Below are 21,432 nucleotides of genomic sequence, written 5' to 3'. Positions count from 1 at the left end.
GAATCGCATCAGTGAATGTTTTGCTTTCTCCATATTGGGGATGAAATAGATCTCATTTTCCAAAATCAGCCCGTCAACAAGTGCTAACACATTGCAGCGATATCTTCATGATGCCATAAATAAACTGTCAGCATAGTGTCCCAGAAAATGTGCTGAACAATAAGAAGGTCAAAGAAGTGATTGCTGGAGAAATAATATATAAATACATCTGTTAGTCAAGCTTTATGGTTTGTGTTTCTCATACTACAAATAATAAGATCCAGTGGTAGTTTCAAACATTTTTAGTAGCACCACACGTTAATATCATCCTCCGAAACCATGGTATATTAATTTTTTTACATTGATTACACCAGATAGATATTAATGCAGAATATATATATATATATATATATATATATATATATATATTCTTCTATTCTGCAGTGTTTCTTAATATTGTTCTTAACACTATTAATTTTAATAAAGCTGTGAGCTCCAGCTGATACAATGTTAGTTGTTACACAATGCCTACATTAGCAAAAGAGTGAGTCAAAAAGTGGGTACAGGATGTGCGTAGACACTTCTATACTTGTGTGTGTGTGCTTCAGTGCATTGTTTTTCAAGGGGTCTGGATGAAACATTTCTAGAAATATCAGACAAAAGAAACAACATAGCGTTAACTTGGCAAAAACATGTTTAAAATGTAGCCGAAAAAGAAAGAAAAAGAATGAATGACTTCCTTGTAGAAAAAACACAGGACCAACTTTATTTGATTACATTAACCTACTGAATTGAAGCTAAGAATATTTATATGTAGTATATTATGTATCTAGCTTTACTTTAATTGAAACATTGAAAACCTATGCAGTTATCTTTGCAAAAACCTATTCTGATATTGTGCATTAAGATATTTGTTTCTTTAATTACTTTTTCCTGCTTTCAATTTTTTGGTCCTTTTCAGGGAAAATTGCTTTGCTCTGCAATCTGATGATGCAGTCTTTGTACAAAATTGTAGGCTTTTTTTTCAAAAATTCAGTGAAACGCATGGTCACTGAGAATTTGATACTGCTTGAAATTACAAGGAAAGAGTTTGGCACAATATTTATCTGTGTTATGGAAGAAATCCCTTTGTAATCACAAATGTAAACATGTAAAGACACCCCCCCTCCCCCAAAAAAAGGCCCCGTTTAAAAAATAGAACACAGCTATACACAAATAGAAGTAGGGATATAGAAAATACATTTACAATTGTAAATTACAGCAATTTAATGTCCTTCAGATTTTTGAATCACTCTTTCAATAAAAATATTAAAATCAGGCAGCAGTGACACAAGCTCCAATTCACATCTTAGGTCACAGAGGCACTATCTCTTATAGGAGGTTTGAGATGGGGGGAAGGTGTAGTGAAAGAGGGCAGACCCCTGTTCAGATTCAAATCGCCTTCCAGAGAACCCTGCCCAGCAACTTAACTGGCCAAAACAGTGGACCCCTGACACGGGAGGTTTAAATGCTTTACCAAAACTAGAGGGACTGAAAAATGCTAATTTGTATACCATTTGAGCCCTGTTACATATACAAAAAAGTTCAAATAAAAATATGTGCCATCAATGTTTACATACAGTTTAAATCAGCCTGATACCATTCGAGCAAGATCTGTTTAAACTATTTATCTGCATGTAAGTCACAATACAACATGTCAGTTCATGGATTGTGCAATAAATAGTGTACATGTAAGTTATAAAATCAATACTGCATTAAAATAATACATATTTTTGGAAAAACTGATTATTCATTTTACGCCCCCATTTTTAATTTCTAATTTCCTCCGCAACATGATCCACACTTGACCCTTGTTGTGATAGAAGATAGAGAGTCTGTTCCACATTTAATTTTTATTTTGATGGATTGTTAATTAACCTGTATCATATATATGGACAATTATATCACCTACATTTTACTTTATTAGTAATGGTGAGGATTTCAGGATTGCATTAGATTTAATTCAAGACTGCTTTAGCCTTAACTAAATTGCAGATGTTTGGCTGACTCTTTCTCACTTTACATGAGAGCCACTCTCTGACACTAATCTGCCTTTCCTTATGAATTAGAAAATTGGGTCTTGACCCTACTAGAATTAAATGTTTCATATAATTCAGAGATTTACTATGAGAGATAATGCCACTTAAGTTTGTATTAAAAAAAATCTAATCATGGCTTAAAGAAATTGTGCAATAAAAGATAAAAAAATTACAAGTTTGTAGTAATGAACAAAATTATGCAAGGGTTATAAAAACAGAAGCCTTACTGGGGAAAAGACTTTTCATTAAAGAAAACAATGACCTCAGCTCTCAGGCCAGGATAGAAGTTTGCTTCTCGCATTTGGACACCATGTCTTAATTCAAATGTGAAAATGTGAATTATCTTGGGGGTTGTAGTGCTTATGTTGCCAATGTGATTTCTCATTATCCTCCTTAGAACTCTCTCACTCTCTCACTGTTGTATAAAAATAGACAGTCAGGATGAATTTGGAAAAAAGGAAATCAAGGGATCTCACGGAAAGGTCTTAAAATAATGCACTGCGCAGAGCCATCTACCAGATCAAAAGGAATCCATCATTTGTTTTATCATTGTATAGTGCTTTATACAAATAATTTTTGGAATTTGCGACACAACTCCTTAACAACATTAAAATGTATTCAAAAACATGTTTTTTTCATTTTTTCATTTTTTTTTTTAAAAAGGTTGTGTATGTAGGATGTAGGGATACTGATTCAGAAATGGTTTGCCGATCATGTTTTCAATTATCCATGGCATCCTAGATAAGTCCCTTCTGTACAGTTTGTGGCACATAATGGCATTATTGGCACATTGTTCAGTATCACAGTTCAGTTTTTCTAGCAGTGGCCTTTGGAAAACTCCTTTCTCTTCCAGACGTCTCACCTTTAAGAGATCTGCATTCTTGATTCTTGATTACTGTTCATTATATATATATATATATATGTATATATATATATATGTATATATATATTATATATATATATATGTACACGCCACAGTTATTGTTATAGATATTAAGAACTGGCATCTGTTATGCTGTTTAAGTTATATTCTTAGAAAAATAAATTTGTTCATGAAAGTTCAGAGGAGTCCCACAGTTTTACAAAATCTGATGTTTGTGTATTTGCTTGTTTTGCTTTGTTTAGAGGTTTACCAATGGAATCCTGTAAAAAAAAAAAACACAAATAAATAGATGAAATAATTCCATAATTCAATGTACATACACACACAGTTACTCTAAGACTTAGCAATGAAACAAATAAACACATAAACTGGTTCTCCATTTACATTTTCACTGAATTCACCAAGCACTATATAAAGAGAAAGACGAGTGGATATGCTGTGACCACCACTATAAAAGTTCAAATGCTGTAAAAGGTACACTGTCACATATTTCACATTATTTTATTTAATGTCCTGCTAGTAGATGTGTCATTGTTTGTATATTTGTATAAAAACTTTGTATATGTTCTAGAATAGTTGGAAAAAAACTAATAGTAATATTACAAGGGAATCAAAATATTCAAAAACAGTTAAAACCTATTGAAAATACATTTTATAAAGTCTAAAGTCTCACATACTCATATAAGACATATATAATGAGAATGCTTTGAAAATAAAACAACATGAAACTCTTACTTGGCAAACACAATCGAAAAGTTAGTGAAGTAGGCTTGTCTTCTTTTGTGTTTACTTACAAGTGACAAAGGGCACTGGCAGTTTTGCTAAGTGCAATGACCACATTGACCACTAATGACCACATTTCAGTTACAAAAACATGTACTTAGCAGACTTTTCACGGACTGCTCATACAATGCCAAAAACATTATATTATATTAAATGTATTCTATATAACATTATATTCTATTCATTGTCATTTTACTGCTTTATGGAGCACAACTACCAGCCTTATTACATGTAAACACCTTTGCATTGCAATGAAACATATCTCCCTCTGGCCTTGAGCTTAAGGGGTTTGTTAAATCTACTATACAGCCCCAGTCATGCCGTATGTAATGTACTTTTTGTTATTAAAAATAGTTGTGTTGTGACATATTCAATTCAAATGCAGCTAAGTCTGTTTAGGAAAGTGCCTATGATCTAAAACATTATTTTGAAATCATTTAGAATGGGAAGAGTTCTCATAAGGTTTAAAAGGCTGTGTTTGAAACAACAGGAAAGTTGTAAGTTTACTTCTGCTCTTGGCCAAATCTACTGCAATGCCTCACACCAAAGCAGCCATGGGGCCAGGACACAAGGGCTGCTGTAAACACAGGTCACATGTAAGTGGGATAAGGGATTCTTGCCTTCACCCAAACATGCCATCTGCTCAACACTGAGGTTGGGAATGTCGTTCCTAGTTCGGTCATTGCCTTTGCGAGACATAACCTCTTTCCTCATTGTTTCTGTCTATATGAATGCACCTTGGAGGGCACCAGTTGACCACACAATGCAATGAAGCAGGCACAGATTCAAACATCAGAAAGTTTGAGGTACTGGTCGATAAACTTCCCATTACTATAACACATAATATTATTAAAACAATTCAAAATGATATTCGTAATAGTAATAGTAATATTAGTAATATTACTAGAATATTTCTGAATCCATCCTCAGATTTATCTTTATTATTACTTTCTCTCTTTTTTTTCTCTCTATTTTTTCATAAGAGCCGCAGGCATTCTGTTCTCATTAAAATCTGGGTCAATAATAAAGACTTGATTCCCTTGGGAAAATATGCACCCGTAGGGTTGAGACCATCTCTGCGTGTTATATTTTTCATTGCAAGTTTATCATTTGAAATTAACTGCATTCAACGAGACTAAATGTAACAATAAGCATTAAGAACCCTTCTTTTTTTTTTTTTTTTTTACGTTTTGAAACACCAGGATTCCAGTGTCCCTTTCCAAACTGCATCAAACTCCTTGTGTATTTTACTTTTAAAAATAAATGTCACAACAATTGTGTGTGATTAAAAAATAAAAACACAAAAGTGTCTTTATATCTGAATCTGAATTTATATATGCTTCAGGCTGAGGACTGTGTCCTCTACCATATATTCTCTGGAGAACTCTTATGTGGATTTTTACATTGCTCTTAATATATTTATCTATTTATTTATTTTGCATTGCTGGCTTTTTTTTCAGTCATTCTCCATGCAGAACTCCCCAATAAATTGAAGTAGGCAGTTCTATTTGAAAAGGTTAAGCTGAGAACAAATTTCAAAATGCAAATTAAATGTCCTTGAAACATGTAAAACCTCCTGAAGCACTGAGAAACTGGTTATTCTGATACACAATGGTGGCAGTGTTTAAATTATGAACCTGATTGTTTTTTCCCAAAATTATGAAAAACACCTCATGCCTCATCAAACACTTAAGGTTTGCATATCACAGGGGCCACCATGTGTTGTACATGGATACAGTGCCTAAAGAAAGTCTACACCCCCTTTCAAATCATGTATCTACACAGACCCCACACAACAAGTGAAAACATGTTAAATAAATAAATAAAAACTGAAATAGTTTGGTTGGATGAGTATCCAGCCCCCTTATATTAGCAATCCTAATTTAGAAAGCAATCGCCACCAAAATTGCAAGCCAAGTTAATTCATTTCCACCAGTGTTCAGTTGTAGTGATTCACATGATTTCAGGATAAATTCAGCAGTACCTGTAGGTTCCCTCTGCTGGGTAGTGCTTTTCAGCACCAAGGAGTGGTCAGAAGAACTCCAGGACAAAGTTTTTGAAAGGCACATATCAGTGTATATATATATATATCAAGGCCCTTTAAGGGGAGCACAGTCAAGATGATTATTAAGAAATGGAAGGTGTATGGCACCATCAAGATCCTGCCTAGATCAAACAGTTCCTCCAAACTGGATGACCTAGCAAGAAGGAGACTAATCAGAGTCTCTGCAAGAGCTACAAGGTTTTATGGACAAGATTGGTCAAGTGTGCATGGGACAACAATATCCAACACACTCCACAAATCTGGCTTGTATAGTACACAAGAAAGCTTGAATCCTTGAACTATGGAAAAAAAATACACTCGGAAGATTCTGAAACCATGTGGCAAAGGGTTTTGTGTTTCTGATGAAGCTGACATGGAACTCTTGGGCTAAATGCAGTGTTACATTTGGTGCAAACCCAACACAGCACATCACCCAAAGAACACCATCACTACTGTGCAGCATGGTGGTGCAGCATCATGTTATGGGGCTGTTTCTCATTGGCAGGGACTGGGGCACTTGTCAGCATAGAAGGGAAAACAACTGGAGCAAAATACAGAAACGTCCTTGAGGTAAACCTGCTGCCCTCTGCAAGAAAGCCGAGACTGTGACACAAGTTCACCTTTTGGCATGACAATGACCTGAAGCACACAGCCAAAACTACACTGCAGTAGCTAAGGAACAAAAAGGTAAATGTCATTGAGTGGCCCTGTCAGAGCCCAGACCTATATCCAATCGAAACTTTGTAGCATGACTTGAAGCTTTCTGTCATCAATGCTCCCCAAGGACCTTTACAAAGCTTGAACAGTTTTGTAAAGAAGAATGGTCAAATATTACCAAACCTAGATGTGCATTACACACTCCTGGCTGTGATTGCTGCAAAAGGTGCTTCCATCAACTCAGGGGGGTGGAGACTTATCCAATTGTGATATATCAGTTTTGTATTAAAAACATCAGGGAATACCTTTTCCCCTTAACAGTGTGGAGTATATTGTGTAGATAAATGAACAAATATCCTCATTTAAATGCATACAAATCTGAGACACTGACACAAGAAAATGTGAAATCAGTTCAAGGGGGTTTGACTTTCTATATGCAAAGTGTGTATGTATGTATGTATGTATGTATGTATGTATGTATGTATGTATGTGTGTGTGTGTATGTATATATATATATATATATATATATATATATATATATATATATATATATATATATATATATATATATATATATACACGTATGTATATATACACATATGTATACGGATGTATATATACATATATACAGTGAGGGAAAAAAGTATTTGATCCCCTGCTGATTTTTTACGTTTGCCCACTGACAAAGAAATGATCAGTCTATAATTTACTTATTTCCCTCATTAACATGCAAATCAATGTATAACTTTTTTGAAATGCGTTTTTCTGGATTGTTTTGTTGTTATTCTGTGTCTCACTGTTCAAATACACCTACCATTAAAATTATAGACTGATCATTTCTTTGTCAGTGGGCAAACGTACAAAATCAGCAGGGGATCAAATACTTTTTCCCTCACTGTATACACACACACACACACACACACACACACACACACTCGTAAATACAGAGACAAACACAAGAAAAACATTCATTCAAGCTTCAATATAAAACAAATCTTTGTGATTATAGTGCTGATATTTCAGGACTTTCCATGCTAATCAGCACCCAGACATTAGTGCACAGTAAACAAGGCATGCCAACATCATTCACAGTGCTGTACAGTATTTACAGAATGGTTCATGTGCAACAATCTCAAAAATAAGAACAAACATACGCTTGATTTTTTTGACAAATACAGAGAACAGCCTCCCTGTATTGTACTTGAGTATGATTGGTGCAGAGATTTATTATTATAATTTTTATAAATGCAACCCCATTATTTGATTAAGAAAGAAAAAAAAAAAACACTGGTTTCAGATTAACTGTCTAATAACTTACACATTGGACCCATGCAAAGTGGACAACAGACCATGGAGTTCGCAATGCTGATGAGGGGAAAAAAACACAGAGAGCACAATGGGAATAATAATGATAATGCACCTACCTTTTCCTGTGGGGTAACATGATATCTACAGTGAAAGTTTTTAGTTGTCTCAGTTTATTTTTGAATACCTGAATGCATTAATTATTTTATTACAATTTATTTTTGTGTTTTATGGCACATGATTCATAAGAAATCCATCAAACTACTATCAGTATCTTATCTGTCCTGCATGCACGGATTTAATACTACATGTACATAGATGTAGTGTAGTGATGAGGAATTAGTATATCAGCAAACACAGATGGACAATATCAGGGTAGAGTAAGTAAGGGGAGGATTACCTGTGTAGCATACATGGGAGGCTCAGATTCAGAGGTAGTTGGATGCATGGAAAAAATGTGGAGCAATGGTGTGTGGATTGATGGTTGGGTGCGTGGGTGGATTGGCTTGAGGAAAGAAATTGAGGAATAGTGGTACGTACCAGGAAACAGAAACAGGAAGTCTGTCCCGCTCACAGGAAGTAAAGGGACTTCGTCCAGTCAGCAGGAGATTTCAAACCATTTCTCAGACACAAAGGCCACGGGAATTAGCTGCCGTTCGGTAGGCGAAGGTCTGCAGCGAGCAGAAAAATGGGCTTGCACGTGCTGGTTCGTGACATTCAACATGCAGGCCTAATATATAAGCTTGCAACCAAAAAAAAGACAAAAAGAATCTTATCTTCTACTGAATAAATAATAAATCTGAGTACTCCCACTGGAATAAATTTGTGTACTCCCAGTGGAATAAAAATAATGCTTTGTTGCTTTGGTTATTTAATGTAACTTCACTTACAAAATAAAAATACACTTCAAATAGTAGCCATTAATCTCTATCAGGATTAAAAATGATACAAAAAACAAACTACTATTTCTAACTTTATTACACAGTTTTACCCACAGATCATGCTGCATATATCTTATTTACAGGACCCACTTTAATAATGCTGATAGCTCCTGCATAGGCTGTGAAAGGAACAACCCAACTCTTAACATCTCACTTCTGTTAATAAACAGATGAGACTAGCATGTGAACTAAAAGAAAACATGAAAGTCTGAGCTCTCCTGGGATTTAGCCTCAGCAACCTCTAAAAATGAAGCAGCTTAAACACAATTGACATCTCTGGTGTTTCAATCAGCCCTTTATAAACTGCAATGTGAGGAGTGGGCAAGTCACAGTGTTTAAACATTAATACAAAGCTCAGCCCTTTGTACCATTGCATCTTAAAGTGTAGACCCCCAACCCCCACCGCCACTCCCCAATCAAGCCTGAAAGTCCACGTAATTAGTATTGAGAGAAAATATAATATTGCCTCAATTACCATATACTATTATCAGTTCTGGCCAATTTACTCAATGCTCATCAAAGCATGGTAAGTTCTACAATTATTAAGTCATTTAATTTACGTGGGAGTCGCCAATTTACATATTAATTTGCAACATGTTTAAAGATTAAGGCACTTGATGTTTTCTTTAGATTGATCAACAGCAACCAAGAGTAGCAACATATTGAAAGCACGGACTGGAACAAAAAAAAGGTAGTATCACATCCAAACATTAAAGCAAGCCTTAAGCCTAAGCCTTACATTAATTTGTCAAGATCGTGTTAAAGCCCCATCAAACACAACATGAACTTATGATTTGATATGAAGATATGCTGTAGATTTGGAGCTCCTGTAGTGTAGAGCAGTGCATGATTGTGGTAACACGAAAATAATGATAATAACAATGAAAGACAGGCCATACGGGTTTCTTTTTGTATAAAAGTTGTCTGAAGCATTACTTTTGTTTCCAGGTGTAAAGAACCCAGCTGAAAGGTCTTACCAACAGATGTGGATGTATTTGCACCTGAGGGCCCTGAAGACATGGGAACTAGGAACTGACACAACTCAGTACAACGTAGAGACAGAACAGCACATTGAACAAAACCTGCTTGTATCCCAGACTGCATTAGCTGAGCTTGAACCCAGTGACAAAGTATGAAATGAAAATACAAATGAAACAAAATAAATAAATAAAAAACACAACATATATAAAAGAAGCTGTTGAATAAACAATTGAGTGAAAACTATCTTTAGTGAATCATCTTCCAAAAGAGTGGCTTTCATTCTTTCGCTGAGCCCGTAATGAAACATATTTCATATCAGCTTCAGGCTGTGTAGAAAAAAAAAGAAAGTTCTGCAAGCTGAAGTACATCTAGATTTAATCTTATAAGTATAAGATTTACTATCCTTTTCTTCCTGTGGTCCATTATTACATTATTAAACTTAGGACAATATCTCTTAATTCCTTTTAGGCCTTGGGGGAACGTGAGAGTTACCCTTGATTGACAGACTGTCTCCGAGTTAAAGCTGTTATGGGATTATCCTGGAAATCTCTGCACCAATAATGCACACAAGAAATGTTAAAGGCTGTTTAAGCAGAGAATATCACATTTTTCCCAGATAAACCCCGGCAAATAAAGTACTTCAACAGCAGCCTTTTGGGTGCTCATCTATGCTTCACAGAACAAAGAAGAAATTCACAAGTATTCCTTTAAAAGAAAAATAAAGTAAAATCAAATGTATCATAATGTATGATGTAAACAGGACATTGAAAATTCTACAGTTTGGAACCCTTTTCTGTGAACCTCCCCGGGGGAAATTACGTTAGATGATTCACACAAACACACAGATGCCTCCATCTTTGGATAAGTTTTCTGAGACTCACAAGGTGATCATCTCGAAATGCATGCTTACCTATTTCCGTTATATGTCGTCTTATACACTGGGGTCTGCTGTATCATTTCGTCGGTGTACACAGGCACTGCTGTCCGCACACACTCGTGGGAGCACTGTAAACTGTCGTTGTAGGCTGTAAAGATGTCCACGTTGCTGGGAACCCGAGCCGGAGTGAAATCGGTTAGATTCTGACAGCTTTCCTCTTGTTGGTTGATCTTCCTCTGATGGCTGTTATGTCGTCCATTTCCACTCTGCGCACAACTACAAATACAGGTACCAAAAAAACAAAACAAAAATAAAATCGTACCTTTGACTACATTGTGTACATTTGAACTGAAAAGGCAAACATCACAAAGATATTTGCTGAGAGAGAGAGAGAGAGAGAGAGAGAGAGAGAGAGAGAGAGAGAGGAAATCACAGGTTTAATGGCTCAGAAACACATCAGTGCACATCTTCTCTGCCTACAGGAAGACATTAAACACCACAAAACTCGTCCATTTTGGGATGTTAAGAATATTGAACTTTGAAGTAATTCGTAAACCTCATTACCTAATGGTGAAGAAGAAGAAGAAGAAGAAGAAGAAGAAGAAAGAAAAAGGAGGAAAAACAAGAATAAATAAATAAAAGATGTATACAATATGTGGGGAAACAACTATAAAGCAGGATGGAGATTTTTTTATTCCATATCATTATTTCTTATGTATGTAGATGAGCATTTAAACTATTCTGTGTTTTTATATTGGAAAACACTGTGGGGGGTCAGAAAATTGAAGAGGTTGTCTTTGTGATTGGGGGGGTTACTGGACAGAGATGTGGTGACTGGGGGATTATTGGACTGCGTTTGAACATCAAGATGAATAGCTTAATTCAGCAAGTGACAAAGGCTGGCCAGGAGAGGTGGAGGTTGAGGATTATTATCAGTTTTCAAATGCCTTTGTTCAAGAGTCTGATACAGTGATTAAACTGGAAATGGGGCTTCCAAATTGTGCTAAAAATGAAAGATTGGACACTCACTCAAACAAACAAATAAGATAGAAAAAAATATATTATGGATGTAGGGACTCCCTCCTACCAGTTCTTAAGGACGAGTGTTGTTATCAAGGCTGCGATGACCATGATAAGAGACACAGTGATTGTGATAATCTGGTGAACTGCCAGACCTGGAAATAAAGCACAAGAAAGAACAGGAAGTAATGCAAGATTCTGGCTTTGAAAGAGCATGTTTAATGCAGAAATTCAAAACCATTTTCGAATAACCTTTTCTAAAACCCAGTAATGAAAATGAACAAAAAGCAACCTAGAGAAATGCAAGGACCCGCAAATAAATAATAATAAAGACAAACACAATATGAAATTCCCAGCCATGAAATAAAATGAATGTTTAAAACCAAACTAAGGCATAAGACCTACCATGTGATGTATTTCCCTAACCTTGAAAAATATCTGAACAATACTACTACTGTTCAAATATATCTATGGTGATGAAAATAACAGTGTTCTAATCTTAATACATTTAAAAAGATCCATGTTGATGAATGAACTGCACACACATGACTACAGCATTGTCTGACCAGTGAACGTAACCCAACAACATACACAATCACATACCAAAGTAATAGTCTTTGAAGATAAATCTGAAGGACTTATTTTGAAACAGCCCATAGCGATAAGTCACCTTGTGCCAACCACTGAGAACCGTTTGCAGCTAACAGTGCAAAGAAATCAGAGGTCTCAAATGGGACCACAAAGCACCTCAAGCAGGTAAATGGCTCTTCAAAGAGCAAATGACTGCATTCAAAACTGGCAATGTCCCAGCATTTGTGATAGAGAGCTGATTGTAATAGTGATGATTATAGAGTTAGAGTATAGAGCTGAGTGTGATGTAAGATTGACTCCCTGCTATCCACTGTCTGTGACCACTTTAAAATGACCTTCATTACAATAAACGCCACACAGAAAAATATCTCATACCCCCAGGCTGTCTTTATAATGTGTAGAAAATAAGCTTAATTTGACCTGTAAAGTGCAAGTTATACATATCCTTGTGAAGTGTATCCACGTGTATAGACTACAGACACTTTAAGTAACACAGTACGATGACCGCAGGAATATCATATTTCCCTGCATTTTCAATGGCTGAATTATGCTTGTTGGCAACACTGCTGTTTTCATTGTTTCAGGTCTAGCTCTGGCTGCACAAGCTGATTCAATTGTATATCTCAATCCCAAAATTCAGTCCCTTGCCACTGTTATTTGCAGTAAACACAACAATACAATAAGCTTCCCAGACTTGATTATTGATTTCTTTTTTTTCTTTGGCATCCCCGACCCCCACTTCAATCAACAAAAAAAAATAGTTCAGGGCTGTGTGAAGCCGTAAATTGTTTTTGAACATTTTTTTAGTTATGGAGCCGGTAGCACAGTTTTAAGGGCTTACACCAATCCCTGAAAGTCATGCCACCAGGATCTTCATTATCTATCCCGTGTTCCTCCTGCCAGCAGAAATTATTAATTGTTCGCCAGACTCCTAGGAGACACCTAAATTGAAAGGGAGAGACAATGCCTTCTGGGGGAGACACATCTTTCTTATTCCCATAGGCAAGACACTGAAGTTGAGTGAATGGAAACAGGGTGCAGAGAAGATTTGCAGATTAGGTTTTTGTACTTTGTTGGTATCATTTTGAAGACTTCCATTTATTTATTCATTTTTAAATTATTGTTTCAAATTGTAACGTCTGGCATTGGATATCGTCAGGCTGTGGTTTCAATCAAATCACAATATTTAAAATACACATGGTTAAAAGATTGCTTTCGATCAGTTCAAGCAAGATATTTTGCAGGTGCATAACACTGTGGTCAGTGTGGGATGTGCAATTACTTGTGGTTGCTATTTTTGCCTTCTGCCTTTGTTTGCTTAATGCTACTGCTGATCTGGCATAATAGATACATTTTGAGAGAGTGACAGTTTGCAGTGTAACACACCTGCACTCCTTATGAATTGTTTTGGAGGTATAAACTGTTCCCAGACAGACAGCTGCAAAAACCTTTCATTACTTTGTTTAACCTGGGAACTCTCCAGGGTGCTGATCTCTGGTTATTGAAAAAGAAAGGAAGAAAGAAAAGAGACATCTTGAAGACACATTGCAATACATGCTAGCAACAAGGGTTAGCCTGCTGTTGTGTGGCCCGAGACATACCTGAATTATTTGTTTTGATACTATAAGTCACCGTTTGTCTGTATTACAGTGACCTCCTGGGGCAAAACATAGTAAAAACTCAGACACATTCTTTTTGAGGTATCAAATGTTAGTATTAAACAAATCATAGACTTTCAACCCTAGACAATGTTAAACCAACCAAAATCATTTTATATTCATCATAAGGAACAAGCACAAATGTACTGCTAATCTAAACAGACGTTCCAGTCTAACACCATTAATTGACATGCTCCTGCACTTAATTGCAGACTACTACATTTGACTTGCACTGTGTGGAAACTCACTGGGATGCATTGCTAATTTTACAAATGTAGATATTCAAAACTGTCAGCCACAGAGATTAATGACAATCCAGCCTAATTCTGAAACCTTTCCCTGCCCTTCCAATTAGGATCCTTATCCTCAGAAGACACATTAACTCTTATCTGACAGTGATTTACATTTTTCACTTTATGTTTTTGACATCAAGGCTGAAGTTGAAAGTACAGGATAATAGATTAACCTCAGATGAATTTCTGTTGAGGACAGATCTTGCCCTTGACATTGAGGCAGTGCACAACTGTCCTGTATTTCCATATAACTTTTCTTTAGGGGGTTGATGTAGATGTAACTGATTAAAAAGGGTGCATTACCAATATTCTCTCTGACCTAAATGTACCGTAAGACTAAAACTCAGATGAATAAAAATTAAATACTGGGCATTAAGTACGCACGTGAAATATTAAACCATAACCCTAGAATCTGATTGACCAAATCTACTTTTCTCCATAAATTATATTATTATTATTATTTCAAATTACACTGTACGTCAAATTTCTGCGACAAGCAGGTAAAATGTAATCAATCTAATAATCACTTTGTGTCACTTTTCAGTGATTTCATTAGTCTTCAAGCAAAATCTCGACCTGCCTTGTCAGAAAAATAAATATGTTCCACTATATTTCCAACCTGTGCTATTTGCAGGAGTTGGGGTATTGAGAAATGAGCCTTTGCAATCACCTTTCATAGGCTGTGCCGTGTGATGCATGGAACATTGTTAGACTCGTGGTCTGTGTGCGCTCTTTGTCTGAACTGATCAATCCCAATTAGGAGGAATGAGGGTGAATGGAGCCAGGAGCAGGAGGACATAAATCAAGCTGCCATTTCATCCTCGGCTGATTCCTCAGACTTTGGATTGATTCAACTGGGAAACCGAGGACAATTTTTATTTATTTTTTCCTTTTATTAATACCTGGCAGTGTTAAAATAATAATAATAGTACCATTTCATGATTTTTATTGTCATCTTATTCAAAAACCTAAAACAGTTTAATATGTCTTATCACAGTAAAAATCTTTGTTCATATCTCACTATGAAAAATAGTACCACGAAAGCCTGTGATGACCACATTTAAACTTATTTTGTCCTTGATAGTAGCAAGACAGTTCATAAACTGTATTCTGATTTATTGAAAGACACAAATACATCTGTAGAGAGTACCTGTTGTATTAATATAGACGAGACTGAAAAACATTAAATGCGTCACACTTCTGCGGAAAAGTTCAATAACAGTGGTGTCTCCAATGTAATCAGTTTAAAAGGAATAAAGAAAAGCGGTTATATTGGGGAGGAATGCATCAGTTTCTTTGTTGAATCTAAATGGAGTAAGAAAAGATTGTTTTCTTTTCAATATTTTCAACAACAATCTGAATTTGAAATAAATACGGTTGATTTTGCAATGAGAAAAAGACAGTCACCTCGTGGAGACAATGGTGGTGATAGGAAAATACTGTGTTTATAGTTTGTTCAATCTCTGCTGCCTTATAGAAATTTCTGATTGTCACTACGCAGACAATGCAATGTGACGGAACACACCATTTGATTGAAGACCTATGTCACTTATTATGTCACTTTGACTAAACCCCTTTTCCTGGCCACACATGACACCCCCTAACAAACTGCAAATGTTATGAATAGGTCCCTCATTTATAATGCATTAAAGGCCAAAAAGTGTCAGTCTCGCCTTTCACTGTGCCACAGGCCCCCGCACGTATTTCTTTACAGGGGAAGCCTTCTCTTTGGGCTGCTGATGTTTTGGAATTGCCAATTAATGCCAGTGTCAAAATGTCAATCTCCACTGATTTCCGCTGAGCTGAGGTCCTCAGAAACACTTACTGTGAGAAATGAGCCTTGAAAGATCAGAGCCAATTAGTTTAACTGCTTTGTCACCACCTGATGTCACGGGTAAGGCTTTATAATTCAATCACCTTGGATCACAAACTTCCAAAATAAGTAAGAGATAACAGGAGGTGCAGCCAAAGCTCATATATTCTAGTCACGATGATTATATTACTTAGCAGAGAGTGTAGTCAACTTATGTGCCAATACTTTTTCACACTTTGTGAAGGTTGGCTGCCATGATGCATATTTAAATAGCTGCAATTATGTGAAACTGGAGCATAAGATATTGTTTTGGATCACTGAGAACAACGGCAAAAAAAAAAAAAAAATCAAGTCTACTCAAAGACACTGAAGATTGGATGACCTCACACCTTTCATAGTTTCAACCTCGTGGCAGTTAAACCTAGACATTAGTTACATCGCTTAATTCAGATGTTTTACAGAAGCTTGTGCTGTTGAAAAGATTTTTATTACATACTGCATATTTCATCAATACACGTCTAAGTCACTGGAAAAAGTCAAGGTGATTACGCTTTGATTTATTAATGGACAATGCACAATGAAAGACAGTTAGTTTTTAGTCTGTCCATTACTATGGTAACCAGGGATTCAGTTAAAAATGTGCCCTGTTTTGAACAGCCCTTGTAAACACTTTTGAAGAAAAAGTAATTGTTTTTATATAATGTTCAGCACAGCCATTATGTATGTTCAGTTACAAAGTTGTTGAGTTTTTTTGGCTTGTTTAAAATTATTATTTTCATAGAAATTTGTATTCTGTTTTGGTATATAGCTATGCATTTCCACATCTTGCCATGGGCTATTTCATCTATAAAACCTGTACTTGCCATTCTACACTGAATTATTTATCCAGCTTGTTGTGATAATATTTTCTAACTTAGCAGGTCCACCCCCCCCACCAGATAAGTACATACATACATACATACATACATACATACATAAATCATAGCTGATTTAGATGATTAAATCTATTTTAACATCAGCTCTAACTGAACAGTGTGCTGAATCTTTATGTCCGTGATTGATCATTCTGTTTTATCCTTCACTCAGCAATCTGCTAACAAGCCCCTAATTAAAAACAATAAGTCCTACTGTAGTTCTTAGCAAAGAGTGTTCATTGTGAAAGTGACAACCCCATCTGTGCAGCTTTCACAATAATAACATGTTCATTAGGATCCATCCAGCAGCAGCTTGGATGTTTGAATAGGATACATTTTCTAAATATGTTATTACCACTCCCAGTGGCTTCTTCAATATAAATGGACTTTAAGCTACATTACTCAGTTTGACTGTTTATTTGAAAATGTATCTCTTAAACAGGATTGAAGAGCAGAGACATTAAATCAGTGATATACTCGTGATGTCTGGTGCTTTGGCCGTCACAGATGGCAGATATGCACCAACATGTTTTGTCTTGAGTATCATTGGTGGGTGTTGCTTCTTCCAATTGACCACTGCATTACTTCCTGCCTGGGCTGACTTCATATTCATCTATAGACTGGACACTTTGGAGTGTTGTAAATACAGTCTACTTGAAGGTGCAGATCTAAAATGTTCCAGTTTAGGCTGGGCTCAAATCAAAATTTGAACCTTCCCATGAATATCAAATAAAAAAATGCACCCTGTTGCATTTTTAATTATTAGTATTAGAAAGCAATGATCAAATATTAAAATGCATCTGGGTACACGTTTTTAATTCATGATTCATGGGTGAGTTAAAGTTTCTGTTTTCTTGGCCTAATTCCCATGTAATTCTGCAATCAAGTTACAGTATCTCTGCTGTAGGTCATTTGTTTACAGAAAAATGAACCACACAAAAGTAACCAAAGTCTTTTAGAATTATGCATTTCCATTTTTTATGCTATGGTTATCCACCCTTTGTGTTGTTCAACATACAACATCACTCAATAGGTCTCCATATGTTTACAGAGAATAATAGCAAAGTATTTGTGTAAGATGTGTGTTCATGTAGGTTGTGCAAAACTTAAAAAGTGGTTTCATTCATTTACACCAAATTGCAAGTATGACATTTAAATCAGAGCTTGTATAAATATTAAATAAGCAAATCCACTTCCTGATGTTTTATGCACGCTTACTGAATTATCTGTAGCTGTGCAGATAGCATGCGTGTGGGAGGGTCTTTATGCATGCCTATGAGTGTGAAGTACTCTAGAGAGACATTGCGCACATTTAATCAAACAGAAATGATGAAAACCGGGCTGACAATAATTCAGGTTGACAGAATCAGTCAATCGCTGCTCGAGTCGAAGAGGACTCATAATGCAAGAACACTGAACACATTAATACAAGCTATATACTGTATATATTTATTGTGATTTCATAAAGGGATATCAGGTCTATATACTGAAGACTTAGAATAGGTTTGAAAGCCAAGCATTAGACAGGGTGTTTTGTACCTTGGTGTTTTGAATTTCATCCAGGTATATATTCTTATATTCTATATACTTAAGATGGCACTGGCAAAGTCAGAATCGGTACACTGTCACTGAAGTCATTTGTTCAAACATTCTTTCTGCCCATTATTCCTTCCCTCAAGGCCAATGTTTAAAATAGAGGTTTCCACATTTAATGTATATATATATATATATATATATATATATATATATATATATATATATATATATATATATATATATATATATATATATATATATATATATATATATAACCTTGTGGATATGGTACACTGGAGACTTAAACTACTTATTCAATGCTTGTGTGTCAGTCATAATTTGTGCAATATATTCCAGTCATGCAGTCCATCGATTTCAGTAGGATGCAAAGTTCAAGTTACACATTCACACAGTTTTTCTGAATAATAGTGAAAACAACCAGAATACTATGTGGAAACAATATATGAGAAAACTAATTATCTTAAATATTATTTGTATTGCTTAAATCTAAAATAAACTCACTTGAAAATGCTCAACTCACCCAGGCCAAATTATAGAAATGTTGACTATTTGTCAGTGCAATATTTATTATTATAGTACAATTATTCATTCTCACACCACAAAGTTAGTCAAGACAACCTTTCTGAACATTGAGGAGTAAAAAAAAACACTTAAAGTCTTGGAAACCAAAGCATTAAAAGTTCACTGCTGATAAAACATGCATTTTAGCAAGTAAAATAATGAAGAGCGAGACAAAGGAGATAGCAGGGAATCTTGTAAGTCCTCAAAAGGGACAGTAACTTCAATCAGAAAATAGTTGAAGCGAGTGAATGTCATGACAAGGATTTGAGAGAAAAAACATAGAAGAAGCAGCACATTTTTTTTTTTTTTTTTTTTTACTATTTGCTTAATTAAGATGATATTTAGGGCATATTTCAGTATTTCAGTGCTGATCAGGGTAAATGTAATTGGAACACTTAAACAATTTCAAGGAACACTTTTGGGAAAACACTGCAACATAAAATGCTGTTGTAGCATAGTGGTCTGATGCACTTTGTTTGGCTTGAGAATTAAATAATGTGATTGACACTCAGGTGAAAGTTTACATATTTTGTCAAAGTCTATTGGCATTGTGATGGTTCAGAGACCACTGAAATTGAATTCAGTTTATGACCTCTTCTGTACCAATATGAGATGAGTTTTCACCCCGTTGATTAAAGAAAGGGTCTTCCGTATATTACCTATAAAAATAAAATAGCTCCAGCTAGTACATTTCCAGAAAAATCTAAAACGTGTCCATTTAGTTTTAGTTTTAGTTAGTTGTTTTGTTTGTTTGTTTTTTGGGGGGGTGAAGTAATTCATCATAAGTAAAAAAGTACATTATTTTATTGAAAACAGATTAAAAAAATAATTGTAATAGATGCATAATGTGGAAACTCTTATAACGTGTGCAAGGATTTCAATCTTGTTTGAATCTGTTCAAAAAGAGAGATTGGCACTTTGAGTTCCTTTGATGTCAGATTTCTTCTTTATCTAATGTCATGCTATCCTGAGGATGCAATGATTACTAATTAATAAAGCACTTCAGTGCACATTACCATATTCATAAATGGATTCCAGGGGGATTACCATATGCATGAGCTTGTTTTCTGCTGGCCTGAAAAAGTGTTGCAGACATATGAAGTGAAATGGGATCTGCTAATTTTTTTGGAGGGGTAAAGCCATTAATAAAGCAAATTGGAACTTTTCTTATGGAATATAATGAAATGAACATCCATATCAATGCTGGACCCAAATCTATTTCCCAAAAAGTTATATACTGAGGTATGATTAATTTTTTTTCCATATATAGATAATAAAGGTTACACATCAGAGAAGCCCTTTTGGCTCATTTGGTTTCTATGCTCCAAGAATCTCACCAATTTGTTTTTTTAAAGGAACACAAACAGTCTGCATCATTATAGATAGTCTCATTTTCCATTTTAGATACAGTATGTATGGATCAGACTTATAGGGTTAGGTGACCTAAGTTAAACACATTTGGTGGTCTTCCTATTTCAAAAAGTACACGGTATCAATGATTATAACAAAAAGAATGAAAAAGGCCATGACAAATTTCACTTGATATTAAAAATAAACAGAAGCAATTCATTTGTAAACAGTGAACAAGCAGGAGTGCAATGACTGAAAATATTCAAAATATTCTTCCTCTAGCTCACACGCACGTAAAATAAGAGACAATTTGGGATTACCTGCCGTCTCTCCAAATGGCTTAGGTGGCTTGACCGTTTGACCCGAGGAGATGCTGTTCTGTGTTGTGCTGAGTCTCTGTGGGTACATCGTGGACACCGTAGAATAGTTTTTTGGGGGGTTTCTGGGGCTCTTTGTGGTCATGGTGGTTGTGATGATCGTAGCAGCGGTGGTGGACTGGGGTTTCCGAGACACCGTGGAGTTTGGGACTGACTTGCCATCGTCCTCTACTGTGCTAGTGTCGTCTCCCCCCGTTGGTCCCCATTCTATATATCCAGACACCGTCGTGGTTCTCCCTTCTGGGTTATACTCGTAATCACCCCACTTCACTTGCCTCCTTGGCCTTTTCAAAAAGGTCACTTTGTCTGAGTTTGTGCCCCCACGAGAAACCAAAGAGTCCAACATTTCAGTGGAAGAAAATGAAGACTGGCATTCTTTACAAAGAAGGCCTTTATGTATCGATCCTCTGTGCTTATGACTTCTGAGCGCCGAGCCTTTTGCTGCTTTTCCCTGATTCAGCAGCACAGGCCGAGCAGCTCTCTGCCACCAGGGGTTTGGGAATCTCCAGTGCGGTCTATTTTGGGTGTCCCACAAAGGGCTGTGGCCTAGTCTGTGTCGAAGCAAAGGCCTTGATATTAGTTTGAATCCTGGGCCTGGAGTTACAGGGCTACAGGAAGAGAAATCCATGGTAAGGTGGATCATAGCTAAAAGAATCCAAGCATGGCGTCCAGTTGCCCCCCCTGGTCTTAAAGCAGACATTGAACTGCAAAGGGAAAGAAATACACATTTTAATGTTAAATGTCTTCTTCAAACAGTTGCAGACTTAAAA

At 35.9% G+C, this 21,432-nt stretch overlaps 1 protein-coding gene across 1 annotated transcript in view; it reads right to left on the bottom strand.

The window, feature by feature from the left end:
* Positions 1 to 2,988: 2,988 nt before the first annotated feature.
* ajap1 (adherens junctions associated protein 1) overlaps positions 2,989 to 21,432 on the bottom strand; it is a 45,778-nt gene continuing 27,334 nt past the window's right edge. Inside the window, exons 2-6 of the mRNA XM_066691180.1 lie at positions 20,606 to 21,366; positions 11,616 to 11,703; positions 10,562 to 10,804; positions 8,270 to 8,400; positions 2,989 to 3,200 (exon numbers count right to left, since the gene is read on the bottom strand). Of these exons, the coding sequence (XP_066547277.1) occupies positions 8,328 to 8,400; positions 10,562 to 10,804; positions 11,616 to 11,703; positions 20,606 to 21,366 (1,165 nt within the window). The 3' untranslated portion in view covers positions 2,989 to 3,200; positions 8,270 to 8,327. The remainder of the gene's footprint in view (positions 3,201 to 8,269; positions 8,401 to 10,561; positions 10,805 to 11,615; positions 11,704 to 20,605; positions 21,367 to 21,432) is intronic.

Source organism: Amia ocellicauda, chromosome 18 (assembly GCF_036373705.1).
Source record: "Amia ocellicauda isolate fAmiCal2 chromosome 18, fAmiCal2.hap1, whole genome shotgun sequence".
In the NCBI taxonomy this organism is placed as follows: domain Eukaryota; kingdom Metazoa; phylum Chordata; class Actinopteri; order Amiiformes; family Amiidae; genus Amia; species Amia ocellicauda.
The sequence above is the reverse complement of the archived record's forward strand: the minus strand, read 5'-3'. Positions and strand labels throughout refer to the sequence as shown.